The 16,528-nt window shown below is 46.8% G+C and overlaps 1 protein-coding gene across 3 annotated transcripts in view; it reads left to right on the top strand.

The window, feature by feature from the left end:
• The window catches only part of LOC147692563 (acylamino-acid-releasing enzyme-like), a 526,970-nt gene that overhangs the window by 67,331 nt on the left and 443,111 nt on the right, over positions 1-16,528 (top strand). For all 3 annotated transcript variants that reach the window (XM_086938783.1, XM_086938782.1, XM_086938784.1), the window contains exons 4-5: positions 4,121-4,247; positions 7,294-7,384. In XM_086938783.1, coding sequence (XP_086794909.1) covers positions 4,121-4,247; positions 7,294-7,384 — 218 coding nt within the window. The remainder of the gene's footprint in view (positions 1-4,120; positions 4,248-7,293; positions 7,385-16,528) is intronic.

The following is a 16,528-nucleotide window of genomic DNA, read 5'->3' as shown; positions in this document are numbered from 1 at the left end:
GGTCGGGCTATGCACTGGTGAAGCATGCCGGCTTCACTTCGGGGTCCCGCGGGGTGGGTATTCTGGTGCGCCGTAACATCCCATTTGTCATTGAACACTCAGAGACAGACCCGCTGGGGTGCTATGCGATGCTCTTGGGGAGGTGGGAGGTACGCACACTAAACCTGGTGACAGTTTAAACCCTCCCTGGTCTCCAGACTCAGTCCTACCATGATCTGGGTAAACTTCTCCTGTCTCTTCCTGAGGGACAGCTTCTTATGGGTGGGGACTTTAATGCAGTAGTATCGGGAGGACTGGATAGACACCCGCCCAGAGCCCAGAGACCTTATGACTGGGCAGATGTGGCTATCCAATCTCCTGAAGGCATTCGGACTAGTGGACCTCTGGCGTATGCACCACCCTAATATACAGCATTACACATTCTTCTCGGGCCGCATCATACTTTTTCTAGAATAGATTACATCCTTTCACCTCTGCAGTATGACACTACCATTCGTGAGATTAAACATTTGGCGCAGGGTATCTCTGGCCACTCCCCTATATGGGCACACCTTACTACTGGGGAAAGGAAAGTAGGCTGTGTTGCACCCATAAACTCCTGGTTCCTCTGTAATCCTGAGACCAGAAACAAGATTACCCGTTCGATAGACCAATACTTCCAAGACAACGTTGGGATGGTGGAATCCCCTGCGGTCCTCTGGGAAGCATTTAAAACCGTACTTAGAGGTGAAGCCCTCTCCCAAATTGCTGGCCAGCGCAAAGAAAAGGAGACGCAAATGCTAGCCCTCGAGAGTGAGGCGCTAGTCACTGATGCAGCTAAAAACCTGGCAAGGGATAGGGATGGCCGATTATATGACCAAGGGGACAAAGCAGGCAAACTAATAGCCTGGTTAGACAAAAAGCGGAAAGCGCAGATGGTGGTGTCGGAGCTCCAGACAGCATCCGGCGCCCTCCTCACTGAATCTCAGGAGATAGTTGGAGAGTTTGCAGCACATTTCAAAACAGTATACAGTAGGGGGTCGAAACGGCCGGAGGAGTACTCTTCCGTGCTTTTGGCCGACATTAAGCTACCGACCCTTTCTGACGAAGACCGGGAGGTGTTGGAGGGTGTGCTCATCACGGAGGAGCTGCCCTAAGCAATCCGTGATCTCCGGCCTGGAAAAGCCCTAGGACCTAATGGTCTCCCTATCGAGCTGTACAAGCTCAAACCAGACTGTATGGGTCAACACCTTAAAAATATGTTTGAGGACTCTATAGTTCAGGGGAAACTGCAGAGACCAACACTTAGCTACATTGGTAGCCATCCCTAAAGAAGGGAAACCCAGAGAGCTGTGCTCCGCTTACAGGCCAATATCTCTGTTAAACGCTGACCCCAAAATTCTAGCGAAACTACTCGCTAATAGGATCAATCCGATCATTACCAAACTGATTCACCCAGACCAGTCGGGCTTTATGCCACACCGCAACACCGCGCTTAACCTACGGCGACTCCATTGAGTGTTAGGAAGCTACCATACGATCCAGAGGACGCGGTGGAAGTCTCGTTGGATGCCGCAATGGCATTCGACCCGCTCGAATGGCCCTATATGATGGCGGTCCTTACGAAGATGGGCTTTGGTCCTAAGTTCATCGGATGGGTGCGCCTCCTATACTCAGAGCCACTGGCCCAGGTCTTTGTGAAAAATAAGATCTCAGAGATTTTCATGCTGGAGAGGGAGACTCGACAGGGCTGCCTCCTCTCTCCCCTGCTTTTTGCCCTCTCACTAGAGCCTCTCGTGGCTTGGATTCGACAAGATCTCTCACTACAGAGGCTCAGATGGGCAAATGGATGGGAGGACTGGATCTCGCTATATGCAGACGATCCTCCTGTACCTCGCCTCCCCCTCCAAGTCCCTTAGAGTGGCCCTAGATATATTCACCAGTTTCGGGAAAAACTCAGGTTACAGCATCAATTGGGGGAAATCGCTGCTGTAAGTCCTACATGGCGCCCCCCTTCCATACCTCGGGATTACCCAATCAAGGTGGCCGCAGAGGGGTTCTTATACCTCAGTATTTTTATCTCCACGGATGTGATGACACGGTATAAGAGGAATCTCTTACCACCTCTACAAAGATTCAAAAGGGACACTGCCACCTGGAACAGGCTCCCGCTGTCCCTACTGTGTCGGGCGGCCCTTTTCAAGATGATGGCGCTGCCACTTTTCCTATATGCCCTCCAAAATTATCCAGATTTAGTACCACAGAAGTATTTTGCAGATATTGAGGCCACCCAGTGGGACTTGTTGTGGGTCTGAATGCCACGCATTTCCCTCCAGAAACTTACACTAGGGTGGTACAATGAGGTATAGCACTCCCTGACGGAAATACTATTGGGCAGCACACCTCTCGGCCATAAATCAGGGCACGTGCAGCGGTAGGGATGATCCTGGTTACAGGATGGACAGATGGCTTCTCCCCTGGGGGAACTTTGAGGCACCGCTTTATTCTAAACCTAATAAATATCCCCTTACAGGACCTACAAAGCACTCTGTACAACTCTGGCATATTGTGAACCACAAACTGGGCTGGGCTGATAGTCTCACTTTAGCTACCCCGCTCTGGGTCTCCGAAAGGTTGGGAACACTGGGTCGAACAAAAGGGTGCCGCAACTGGGACCTGATAGGGATCTCCCGTATAAAGGACCTATGGGGATCTACTGGTATGGTGACATTTGCCTCACTACAGCAAACATATGACCTAGTGCAAACGGAACACTTTCGTTATCTACAGGCTAACATTCCACCAGGAACAGCACTGCCAGAGCCTTCCCCTCTAGAAGACAGATTGCTGGACGTCATCGTCCAGAAAAGGCTATATCTCTTACGTATAAAAAACGTATCCACACACCCGACCCCTTGCTTGCACTCAGGAGAAGGTGGGAGACTGACGGTTTGGAGATTGATGACGAAGAATGGAGGGAGGCACTCTCTTCCCCCAAGGAAGTAGCAATATCAGCAAAGGCTGATACAACTGAAAATACTACACCGAGTTTACATCTCTGGTACACGACTAGTATTGATGCGTAGGAGTGTGGACGGACTTTGTTGGAGACAGTGTGGGGAGGAGGCGACTTTTCTCCACATACTATTGTAGCGCCCGCTAATACAAAACTACTGGAAGCGGGTGCACAACTGAATGCGGGCGGTCTGGGGGGTTGACCTGCGACCTGAAGTTAAAAGATGCCTCTTGAATATTTGGGAGCCTACTGACTTATCTGCAAAAGGCAAAATATGGGCGACACTTGGACAGGTAATAGCCAAACGCAATGTAGGGAGTTTATGGGGAGCGGGAACACCTCCGACGCTTAGTGTATGGCAGAATGACATGGACTGGTGTATGCTGCAGGAAAAACAGTCCATGTAGCCCGGGGTTGTCCCAGGAAATGGGTGGCAATCTGGTCAAAATGGAATGAATATCGCGGCAATTTACGTGAACCTCCCCTGATCCCCTCCCTTGACAAGCCATCAACGCCTTAAGTGTTCTTTGTATTACTACCACCTTGTGTACTATGACATCCGAGGTAATATGGTTCGAGGACAATCTGTGAATGCACCACTGTAATAATTGTTAACTGATGTGTACAGACCAACACTTTCTTTTTGCAATAAAAAGAGTATAAAAAAAAAAGAAAATGGGGTTGAAGAATTCCAGCTGCAATTATCCTGCGTAAGAATGTCATTTGATTAAGTGTAACTACAGCAGTCTGTCTCCTCCATGTACAACTACTTGCCGGTAGCAGCACTTCACTTTTACATCTACCTTTAGAGAAGGAGGCTTATCAGTGACATTGATAGTGATGAAATGTGTGGTAACCAGCGAGGATGTATATGATCCCATTTGTGATGTCTTCTGTGACATCACAAGTGAAGTCGGGAGCAGCAAGTTAGAGTAGTTTTAATTGCATAAAATTACCACAACTATCACATTTCAGTGGATTTTCAAAAGTAGATCACTCTGGTGACCCAGTTATAGAATTGTCTTTGAATATTTTTATACAGTGCTAAGATATTGATTGTAAAGGTGAATCATAATTAGCAATGAATGAGGTATTAATGCTTTTTCTGTCTCACTCTTGTTTCAGAGTGGGCACAGCAGGATCTGGAACGGAATGAAAAAGTGAAATTCTGTCGACAGTATGTAGTATTCCACGACAACAAATCCATTGTCTACTCAAGCCCATCCGTGAATGCTACAGAAATAAAAGGAGAGTAAGTGAGATTCAAAACACTGTGCACCCTTACACCAATCAATCAGGAAATTTGTAGAGCGCACTACTCACCCGTGAGAGTCTCAAGGCGCCGGGGGGGGGGGTGCTGCTACTGCTCCAATAGCCAGGTCTTGAGTAGCCTCCTGAAGGTAAGTAGGACTTGGGCGGTGAGGTAGGAGAACGATCTGCCGGCAGTGGTCGCTCTTCGATGCGAGGGCACGGTGCGCGGAGTGGAGCTGGCGGTTCAAGGAGTAGAAGGTGAGTCGTCTGTTGAGGTATGCTGGTCCGGTGTCATTGAGTGCCTTGTGTGCGTGGGTGAGGAGCTTGAAGGTGATCCTCTTGTTGACAGGCAGCCAGTGCAGGTCTCAGGTGGGGTGTGATGTGGCTGTGTCAAGGGATGTCGAGGATCATGCGGGCAGAGGCGATCTGTGTCCGTTGTAGTCGCTTCAGCAGTTTGGCCAGGGCTCTCGCATAGATGGCGTTTCCGTAATCCAGCCTGCTGCTGATGAGGGCTTGGGTGACCGTTCTTCTTGTGTCAGTGGGGATCCACCTGTAGATCCTGCGGAGCATGCGGAGGGTGTTGAAGCAGGAGGATGAGACTGTGTTGACTTGCTTGGTTATGAAGTGCGTTGTTTCGAGGATGAACCACAGGTTGCGTGCGTGGTCGGTGGGTGTCGGTGCTGCTCCCAGGGCGGTCGGCCACCAGGAGTCGTCCCGGCTGAGGGGGTGGAACCGAGGATGAGGACCTCCGTCTTGTCCGAGTTCAGCTTCAGACGGCTGTTCTTCATCCATTCGGCGATGGCTTTTATTCCTTCGTGGAGGTTGGTTTTGGCCGCGAGGGGGTCCTTGGTGAAGGAGAGGATCAGCTGTGTCACGTCGGCGTTGGAGATGATGTTGAGTTCGTGCAGTCTGGTGACGTGGGCGAGCGGGGCTATATAGATGTTTACCAATGTCGGGCTGAGGGATGATCCTTTGGGTACGCCGCAGATGATCTTGGAAGCTTTGGAACGGAAGGGGGGAGGCGGACGCTCTTGGTTCTGCCGGAGAGGAAGAAGGTGGTCCATTCCAGAGCCTTGTCTCGGATCCCTGCGTTGTGGAGGCGTGTGTGTAGGGTGTGGTGGCAGACTGTGTCGAAGGCGGCTGATAGGTCCAGGAGGATGTGGGCTGCAGTTTCGCCGTTGTCCAGCAGGGCCCTGATGTCATCGGTGGCGGCGATGAGGGTAGTTTCAGTGCTGTGGTTGCTGCGGAATCCGGACTGTGACAGGACCAGGATGTTGTTCTCCTCGAGGTAGCGGGTCAACTGTTTGTTGATGGTCATCGAGAAGACCTTCGCCGGGAACGAGAGCAGGGAGATGGGCCAGAAGTTCTTGAGGTCCCTCTGATCTGCCTTGGGCTTCTTGAGCAAGGCGTTGATTTCGGCTTGCTTCCAGCTCTCCGGGAAGATCGCGGTCTCGAAGGAGATGTTGATGGCCTTGCGGAGATGGGGTGCGATGATGGCGCTGGCTTTGTTGAAGATGTGGTGTGGGCACGGGTCTGATGGGGAGCCAGTATATGTTCCCATCTCAGCAGGACTCCTGTCCAGCATTGTCTTTGTGAATGTGACTTCTATTTATCATGCTTCATCAACTATAGTCTGTTAGACTGTGTGTAAGTATTATAGATGGTGCTGCTTGAAGATGAGACTGTTTGTTAAAAACAGGTTATATTACTGCTCCTCATTAATTGTACTTCTATCAACTGCATAAGGATGAAAACGTCTTTGGCTTTGCTGGTATGTTAACCAGCACTGGTTCCTTCATTTAGGCAGAGGAGCGTCGATTTCCCCCTACCCCCCCCCCCCTTTCCCGTTGCTAACGCAACAGAGGTGAAAAATAAAATGAATGCATTACCTCTTTGTCACTGCTGCTCTCAGCCTTAGCCAAGAGTCAGGGCAGGGTAGTGCCATTGCTGCTAATTTTGAGCACAGGAAGAGTAGTGAACAATCCTGTTGAAAGTGCACATGTCACTTTGTTCAGCAGTCTTGCGACAGCCAGCCTGGCATGCACACTTTAAACCTCTCCAACCCTGTGCCTAAAGGAGCATCGAGCCAGCCTGCTCCAACCAATCCTGGTGCTTCTCTCATGCTGCTTAACATTATCAGCACCATGGGAGCAGTGTCTGGAGTGGTAGAGGGGAGTTGGCTGAGGCTTCCAGACTTATGCTGGGACAGCTGAAGAGGAGAACACCGAGAAGACGTGGGTGAGTAAACATTTTTTGTATTGTTATTTTTTTGATCTAGTGACAGACACTGTAAGAAACTCGCACTGCCTTCCGCCTCAACTTCAGTTATGGGCCATTATAAATAAAACCCTGTTAACTAGACTGGTGATTACGAGCTTTGGCATCATGCTTAAAGTAATTTATCACAGTGCCTGTCACTGGGTTAAAACATTCACTTCTCCGTCTCATCCACTTCTAAATGCCACCGCCCGCTACTGATGTTAACCGGAGGCTTTTAGGTTGCACACACATCTCAACATAGACTAAACCTCTGAGCTATTTTAGCTCACAGCCACCAAAACCCTAGAATCTCCCAAAAGGACGCTTCAAAACAAGCAAACCCATCCTTCATGATTTCCATATGCACCTAGAGCATCAGAACCCTCACTCTATTCACTGTCTTTTCTTCAGTTCTGCATACTCCTTATGTTTTTCTGAGACTGATGCCTTTTTCATGTGATCTCAGATCATGTACTCTCTCCTTCATGACTTGTACAATCTTAGGAGAAATATTTGCAGTAAAAAGGGACTGAAAGATAAAGAAAGGGGAAAGGAAGAGAGAAGGTAGGGGAGAGGTCAGTAATTTTAAATTTTGAAATCCTGCTTACAAGATCTAGTGATTAACAGCAAATTACTTTATCCCTTTTCTCTGTCCCTCTGTTGTAAACTAGCTGGTCAAAGAAATGGCAGTCAGTAGTGTGTATTACTTAATTGTTTTCTGCCTTAACATTCTTATTTTCGTATCTAAGACTTTCAGGATTAATCCCTAACATTTCTTTAACATATAGATTGCTAAGCAGGGAATCCCCCTCTGGTGCTCTGAAGGCAGTCATCCGAGATACCAAAAACAGCAAAGGAGAGGAGCAGCAGTTTCTGGAAGTGAGTATTTTATTTCTTAGTATGACTGCAGGGAACTCCTCTTGGTGGGAGATAATGAGTCTATAAGGTTAACTACCTCATCACAACTAGATAGTGTGTGCTAACCTGAGGGCCAGACTCATTAAGTAAAACTTCCACTAATATGCCATGACCTAATGCTCTGTCTCTATGGGGAAACCCTGTTTGTAAGATTGAGGCTTTCACCTCTAATATCAGGTCCTTTACAAATGTTGGTGTGTATATAGCCAGGGTAAAAAGGCCCTAGAAAATGTCCACAAACAAAAGAAATTGGAAGGAGAACCCTTTTAGGTGTACCTTGCATCCTTGCAATGTACATTCACAGAGCGCAGTAGAATTTATTCTGCCCATGGACAAGCCACCTTTCTCTGTCAGTTTAGAATTTCCTCAGGGATGGGACTTTTGTCAATTCAAGTATCATTGGAGTAATATTGTGGTTTTTTTGGTCCTTGATATCAAAGTTTTCAGCAGCTCTACAAGTGCTATAGATACCAGGTACTGCAATCATCTGATTTAATGTTATTCAAGAAGATGCACGCGATCCATAATGTCAGCCTTATAGCCTGCTGCTCAATAGAAGATTGTACAGGTACTTCTCCTTTTACTGTAGTCACTCTGGGTTTAGTTACAGTTGACAAGATCCAACAGATATAAAATGTGCTTAGAGGATTTTGACAGAGTCTGTGTACCCTCACAGGTTGTATACCCTCACAAGTTCTGGCAGTATATTCAAGCCTGCCTAACTTGCCAACAATTTTACCTATGTCAATAATATCCTTTGTGATCACACAGGTGAGGTAGATGAGCATTTTCACCCCCCTCAGCTGTTATTCCAATCCAACGATGGTAATGCCTTAATGCTGTTTTAATCCCACACTGTACCTTGAGAATGGCATTTTTTACTTAACCAGGCCATAGATAATAAACCTGATCACTTAGTAATGAAGACTGATGCTCCTGGTTGTAGTTTCAAATATACATATGTAGGAGAGTAGGGTCTGTGTCCTATGGTCACCCCACTTTTTGATGTGATTCTCTGGTTTTTCGACTTTAGTGTGGCTGTGGGCCTGCTAATCAGACCCACAGCCCAGCTGTTCTCTCTCTAAATTAATACCATGTACTTTAGGTACATACCAGATTGGTTACTGGGTCACCCTTGTGAGCCCCTCTATAGTGTACCATAGGTACCCAGGGCATAGGTGCACCCTAGGCCTACCAGGGGCTGCAGCATGTATTGTGCCACCCCTGGTTTGCCTTCCAAACTGACACCACAGGTCTGTTTTCACAGCCTGGGTAAGGTGGTGTAATCACCCCTTACTTAGATATAGTATACCTGTATCTACCTTTACATATAGACACATATGCACCTATAAGCCACTCCTATGGTAGGCCTCGACAATCCTGGAGGCAGAGTGCTTGGTTTTATGTGAGAGGGTGCCCTAGCATGAGCTGAGCCCCTCTGCCGCTTTCGGAACCATCTCCTTATAGCTGTTCTATGATATAGCGATACTATATACTCTTATGTGCATTATAATCCTCACGGTTAATGCTAACTTTGGTTTGGCTTTATTAAAACATGTTGTGTCAGGTGTCAAACACTTTGAAATACTAATCCCCCGCCAGTTCTGGCGGCTGGGGTAGCATTCCACCCTTCTGGAGGGAGAAGACCTGTAGTTACTGCTTTACCCTGTTAAAGTGAAACATAGCCTCAGTATCACAAAATGGATGCTGCTTCCACCGACACGAGTCTGACCTCCAGTTGCTGGACAAAACTCCGGCAGGGTAGGCCTGGACAATAGGTTTCCTGTCCAGGGAGGTGCTGGCACCTCCCCAGACAGGGGTTTTGTGTATTGGGGCTGGGAGGGCTGCATTCAGTGAATGCTTCTAGACACTGCCTGGGGCACACAAGGTGTTCCATGCATAGCCCAGTTCAAACCGGTTGCTGTGGCACAGCAGCCCCAGCTCTGGTACGAAACTGGACAAAGGGAAAGGGGTGTAACCACCCCCTTCTCAGGTCCACCCATAGATGGACATAGCCAGGTAGTCCAGCCCCCATCCTTAGTATTAAGTATAGGAGCTGTGTCCCTAGGGCTTTAGGTTATCCTGGACGAATCTTGGAAAGACATATCCTGGACCTACGACGTTCTATTCTGACTGGAAGACTGAAGACCTCTCCCTTGTGGTCACGGAGTGACCACCCTGTGCAAACAGGCACCAACAGCATCTCTGCCGGTCTGCAGTTTCAAGGCTCCCTTCGGATCCCGAAGACTCTGCGACACAGGAACTGGACTTCCAGACTTCTCTGACTCCGACCCGCATCCACAGCAAAGCTGAGACCCGTGGCAGACACGAGAAACGTGGGACCGGACACCCTGCATTTTACTACCTGCCTCAGTAAGTTGTGCATTGGGGTACGAGAAGCCCCAGCCCCGATCACCATTTGCACCGAAGCCCAGGCCCCCACACTCCGCGAGTGACCCGTGGGCCCCGCCTTTGCATTTGAGCTCGACGCGTCTTCCCGGTTCCTTGCCCGTTATCTAGTGAGCCCTTGAAGACCTTCCTTTGAATTTAAAGTGCTTTCCTGGTTGCTCCAGGCTTGCTCCAGCTTCCCTGAAAAGGAGAAGCGCCACAGACCTTGCTGGTCTGCAACAGAGCCAATCTCAACATCCTGCGTGGGTTGCGGTTGCCAAGGCTTGTTGGGTCCAATCCGGATACCGACACCGCAGTCATCTAGATCCATCGTGGGACAGCTCGAATCCAGTGCCTGGTCCTAGTCGATGCCTCCTGGACCTTGTGGCTGAAGAGACAAGTTCGACTACTTCACCTCAAATCACCCGACATCGCCTGGTTCCTTCCTGGTTCCTTCCTGGTCACTGACTAGTGACCCAGGCTATGTCCCTTCTGCTTTCAGGTTCTTCAGATCTTCGATCCACCCTTGGATCCACCAGGACACTTTTCCTCTGGTCGCCTGCAGCACTTCTTTGCAGCTCTCCATTGAAAACGACGACGAAACCCGACACGAAAAGACACCTATGCACCCAGCTTCCCTGGGTGAGGTAACACGAGTACTCCGGTGCTCCCGTGGGTCTTGACTCTCAAAGTGTCCTAGTTTAAAAGGGTTCCATCCTAGTCCATCCGGAAGTGTCCTTAAATTGTATCTTTGTAACTTTTACGATCTCCATAGAAAGTCAATAGTAACCTGCGGCTGTGTTTAGACACTGCACGCGTCTCCCTTGGGCCTCCTACTTCCTAACCTTTGGTTGATTAGTGTAGCCCCAGCGATTACACAAGCCCTAGGCCTGCTTTCTAATTCTCTCGTGGTACTTATACCACTTTCTTAGTATATGGTTTGTGAGGCCCCTAGGGCATAACTTATACAGTGCAACTTATTGTATATTAACTGTGTGACTTGTATTGCATTTTTAGCTCTGACCTCATAAAGAGTGCAGAGGGGTTGTGTTTAGATTAAATACATATATATTTGATATATACCTTGTGTGGTGTCCTTTCATTTGGTACTCAAGGGATTATAATAGGTAAAACAACTTGCTTAACTCGCATACTGAAGTCTTAGCCTGAAGACTGCTGGTTCATGCTACCACTAGGATAGCTTTCTATAAGGTTGACTTTACAACCACCATCAATAAGGTTATTTAGACTGGTGCAAGGTTCCCACTAGAACTAGTGGACATCATATGCCAGGCTAACTTCTCACAACATATAAACCTCCAGACATTCTCCCTTTTATATGTTCATGTCAATAAATAATTCTTAATCCAGTTCTTATTAAAGCAAGAAGTGAAAAGCCTTAGTTGAAGGATATTATTGAGAAATATCTCCTTCGGTAATTCAGCTTGCTTACTTGGGGTACTTCTTAGCTGACAAATTGCCAGAAAAGAAAAATAGGCCTAATTTGGTATTTGACAGCCTCGAGTTTAAGTACAGAAAAAAAATTAAGATGGTTACCCAGTAGTCAGTAACAGACTGGTTTAGCTATATTAACAAAACATGCAAGACTGGAAAATTCTTGACATTTGTTATCCCAGAGACTGTCTTGTTATAATGAAGTTTGGAAGTGAGAGCAATTTGAATAGCATTCCAGTCTTCTCAGTCTGGTGACTGGGTTGGGATGGGCTGTTGTAGTTGAAGGGCAGAGTCTTCAAACAAGAAACTGGAACAACTCAGATAGGAGGTACTATATTTATGTCATGTTATGCCTTAGGTTGCAGGAACAACAGATAGGTGCTGTCCGGGTTCCATCCACCCTCCAACTCCGTTTGTCTCCTGGTCTCCACTTCACACCAACATTCTATTACGTCATTCACTGCCAGCATTCCTGACACAGACTCCGGCGTACAGGAAATGAGGACATGCAGGATACTAAATAATGTTTTATTACCCCAGGAGTTTTGTAACCAGAGGTACCTGACCATAGAAAAATACATTTCACCTAAGAAATAATAAGACAGATATTTATGCGGGAGTCGGAAGAATCAAGCATGTTATGATCTATTTTAGAATGTGTGAACCTTATGCTTCTTCAGTCTTCTCTGAAATGTAATGTTGAGGGAGAGTTTGTTACCTGTTCAGTTGGAGAGTATGAACAACCTCTTGTTGAGCACCATAAACTTTTGTGGCTGCACATAGACATTCAAATACAAGGCAGTTGCAACAAATTCAACTCTCTAGAAAATATTACATTTGTCTTGGAATCAACAATAACCGTGGTCTCCTCAATCTGACTCACATGTGACAAAATAAAGTAGTTGTATGTAACAAAAGAGAGAGTAAGGGAGATTTGCACAGTCTATGTGAGGTGGGAACTCCTGGTCCCCTAAGCTAGAATTAAACAACAATGGAGGAGTACCCCCTATAGGCGAAAAAATACAAAGAAGAGAATCCTTCTGTATCAGGAGCTTAAGGCTCTTGTTAGCAAAAGATTGCCCCAACCTTTATGTAGGACAGTAGTAGTCCTTAGAGAAGACCCCTCACTCACCAACCTGGTTTGTGACATGCTTCATCATTGGGGTCCCACCCCATAGGCCGAGTGCCCATAGGGTGTGCTGCGACACCTGGTTACAGTGGAGCGGGTTTCTTTGTTTTTATATGTGCGAGAAATAACAGTGAAAGTGTGTTAAAAAGGGCCAAGTCTACTCACACCAAGAATTTATTCTGGAGTGCTTGAGCCCTGTTTAAAATATATTTGTGGCACCAGTGCCTATTTAGGAAGGTTTAGGTGCCTCGAGACGTGTGAAAAAAACTTAAAAATAGCCAAGTGTGCTATGTGAGTTAATTAAAAGTAGGTCTACATGTTTCAACCATCAGTAAGATTATTTGGTTTTCGTCAGGACCGTGTATCTTGAGCGGGGTGGTCCACACACGCTAAGGCGTGTCCAGCCCTCGTTCAAAAGAAGACCGTAAATAGTGGTCTGATGTAAAAAGTGCTTTTTCCTGAGTTCAGGAGAAAAACCTGTAAATAGAAAAACATATAAAGGTTGGGTATACGTACTGGGGATGACAAAACAAGGGTGCGTATTATGACAATTATAGTGCTAGGTGAATATAACGACATTCAGGTGATAGTAAAACACCTAACATTTCAGGTCGTACCCGTGGTCTGTCTAAGGTACTAGACAGTAGTGCTCAGGCGAAGTTTACCGGAGCGTAGAAGTGCTAAAAATTATTCCAGCCTCTAGTTAGTACACTAGTTGTTGGTACACGTGAAAAGGGAAGGGGGAGGTGTGGGAGAGCACAACTATTTCCAATATGAGGACAAGATCTATCTCCAAACCGGGGGCACTTCTATGGGCAGTACTTTTGCCCCTAGTGTAGCAGGTTTGTACGTACATGATTTTGAGGAGAAGTACATCCTTAACCAGCAAAACCCCTACGGCCCCAATATCTTACTGTGGAGAAGATATATAGACGATGTGCTGACCATTTGGAAAGGCAGCGAAGACACGTTACTATGCTTCTTTAATTGGATCAACACACGGGATGAACATTTGAAATTCACTTATGTAAAAGACCTGAATTCGTTGGACTTCCTGGATCTCACCATAACTAAAACCAATGGAAAATTGTCAACTGCCACCCACTACAAACCCACTGCTAAAAACAATTTACTCCGCTTCGAAAGCTTCCATCCAAGACCTCTGCGGGAAAACTTACCGTATGGGCAATACCTACGGCTACGCAGAAATTGCAGTGAACTTGATGATTATAAACATCAGGCCCAGGATCTCACAACCAAACTGAAAAACCGGGGATACCCGAATAAGATCCTGAGTAAGAGTCAAAAACGAGCCCGCAACCAACATCGAGCGGCCCTCTTAGAGGATACAACCAGAGTGTAGGATGAACCGCCCCTAACATGTGTTACAACGTACAACACGATTTCCAATGATGTAACTAAAATCATAGGAAAACACTGGAACATCCTCAATACTGGTAACCTGCGATGGGAAAAGCCCCTCTTCTCATATAGAAGGGCTAGGAGCATCAGAGATGCAGTTGTGAACACTAGACCCAAAGCAACTACAGTGGAGAAATTTTTTTTTTTTGATATTTATTGAAATTTGTATAGCGCGACTATCGCTCCGGAAGGAGCATCTTGGCGCTAAGCACACAGAGAACCAGCAATGGAGAGCGAGATCAGATAGCTGCGAGGACTGATGAGTCAGACTGAGAGAAAATCCAGGTCTTCAGGAGTTTCCTAAAAAGGCTTTCTGAGGGGGCATGCCTAAGGTTGGGGGGGAGACAATTCCATGCCTTGGAAGCCAGAAATGAAAAGGTCTTTCCACCTTTAGTTTTTAGTTTTATTCGGGGTACAGTAACTAAGTTAGCTCCTGACGACCTCGGGCAACGAGTTGGAATATAACGCAAAAAGCGCTTAGTCAGGTAAGATGGGCCAGTGTTCCTGGTGGATTTGAAGACCGTGACAAGAAGCTTGAATGAATCAGTCCTGAACACATGGGGGCTACCAAAAGTGATAGGACACTACAAATGCGGCAATTGCAGCGTATGCCCTTTTACCCACAACACCCAAACCTTACAACTGGAGCCCAATAAAGTCTGGACGATTAGGGGGCATACGAACTGCAACAGTGAGAACGTGGTGTATTTGCTAACATGTCCTTGTGATCTACGATACGTGGGCATGACTAGTAGAAAAATTAAAACACGCATTGGTGAACATAGAAGCACCATCAGGTGCAAAAAGGCCAATACAAAACTTACCGAACACTTTCTGTCGGTAGGACATAGTGCAGATGACATCCACTGGACAATAATAGAACAATTAAGACCAGGAACCAATGTGACCCAACGCCTTTTTGAAAAGGAACAAAGGTGGGTCTACAGACTTGCCACCTACAAAACTGGTCTTAATGATAATATCCCATGGAACACGGTAATGGGTTAACTAACCCCCGCTAACACAGTGTGTGCATTAACTCTATACTCCCCCACAATGTAACTGAATATGAGTCATAACATTCTGAGCTGGAGCCTGTCCGGTATATTTTTTTACCAGAAATCTTACACCTGCATAGCTCTAATTATTTGTTTTCCCAATCTTTGTGTTTTTTTCCCCAATATCGATCTTTCAGATCAGGTCAACTCCCTGAATTCTGTCTTTCTCCGATGGGGCGCAGCTCCTTCGTGAGCTCCGTTTGCCCAGCAGTTACCTGGACAACCGAAAACACCAAATCCCACGTGACCGCTACGTCAGACGCAGCGTCAACGGGTATCGCCCCTGAGCTGCGCTACGATTGGTCTACCGGGATCCTCCGAGCGTAGCCACGCCCAACCAAGAAGTAGCAAACAATCTACTTCTGGGCGACGCTACCGCTTCGGATCACTCCACGGGGCATTTTCCGAGTAACGAACCAAGTAGGTTTATATGCCAGACGAGCAGAAGCCGCAAGTAAGTGCCCTGAGACTAGAACCAAGACTTTAATTTGGCGTCTTGGACCAAGACGTGTCCATCTCGTGCATTAGGCTAATAGGTTGCACACCTTTTTACTTTGCTGTAATTTTTAGGTGACGGACCCTTGCAGTCTTGGCCAACTCGATGCCCATGAAGCGCTAATTTACCGCTTCAAGTGTAAGCAACACAGTCACTTCGTGTATGATATTTACTACAGATTGTGACTACTTCCTTCGGTACTAAAACTTAGATACCGTTCACTTCCAGAAATGCCTGGGCGTGTTGTGACGCCGCACTAGTAGTGGCGATTGCTCTCCCACACCTCCCCCTTCCCTTTTCACGTGTACCAACAACTAGTGTACTAACTAGAGGCTGGAATCATTTTTAGCACTTCTACGCTCCGGTAAACTTCGCCTGAGCACTACTGTCTAGTACCTTAGACAGACCACGGGTACGACCTGAAATGTTAGGTGTTTTACTATCACCTGAATGTTGTTATATTCACCTAGCACTATAATTGTCATAATACGCACCCTTGTTTTGTCATCCCCAGTACGTATACCCAACCTTTCTATTTACAGGTTTTTCTCCTGAACTCAGGAAAAAGCACTTTTTACATCAGACCACTATTTACGGTCTGCTTTTGAACGAGGGCTGGACACGCCTTAGCGTGTGTGGACCACCCCGCTCAAGATACACGGTCCTGACGAAAACCAAATAATCTTACTGATGGTTGAAACATGTAGACCTACTTTTAATTAACTCACATAGCACACTTGGCTATTTTTAAGTTTTTTCACACGTCTCGAGGCACCTAAACCTTCCTAAATAGGCACTGGTGCCACAAATATATTTTAAACAGGGCTCAAGCACTCCAGAATAAATTCTTGGTGTGAGTAGACTTGGCCCTTTTTAACACACTTTCACTGTTATTTCTCGCACATATAAAAACAAAGAAACCCGCTCCACTGTAACCAGGTGTCACAGCACACCCTATGGGCACTCGGCCTATGGGGTGGGACCCCAATGATGAAGCATGTCACCAACCAGGTTGGTGAGTGAGGGGTCTTCTCTAAGGACTACTACTGTCCTACATAAAGGTTGGGGCAATCTTTTGCTAACCAGAGCCTTAAGCTCCTGATACAGAAGGATTCTCTTCTTTGTATTTTTTCGCCTATAGGGGGTACTCCTCCATT

The sequence above is a fragment of the Lissotriton vulgaris genome, chromosome 9 (genome assembly GCF_964263255.1).
Source record: "Lissotriton vulgaris chromosome 9, aLisVul1.2, whole genome shotgun sequence".
Taxonomy (NCBI): Eukaryota; Metazoa; Chordata; class Amphibia; order Caudata; family Salamandridae; genus Lissotriton; species Lissotriton vulgaris.
The sequence above is the reverse complement of the archived record's forward strand: the minus strand, read 5'-3'. Positions and strand labels throughout refer to the sequence as shown.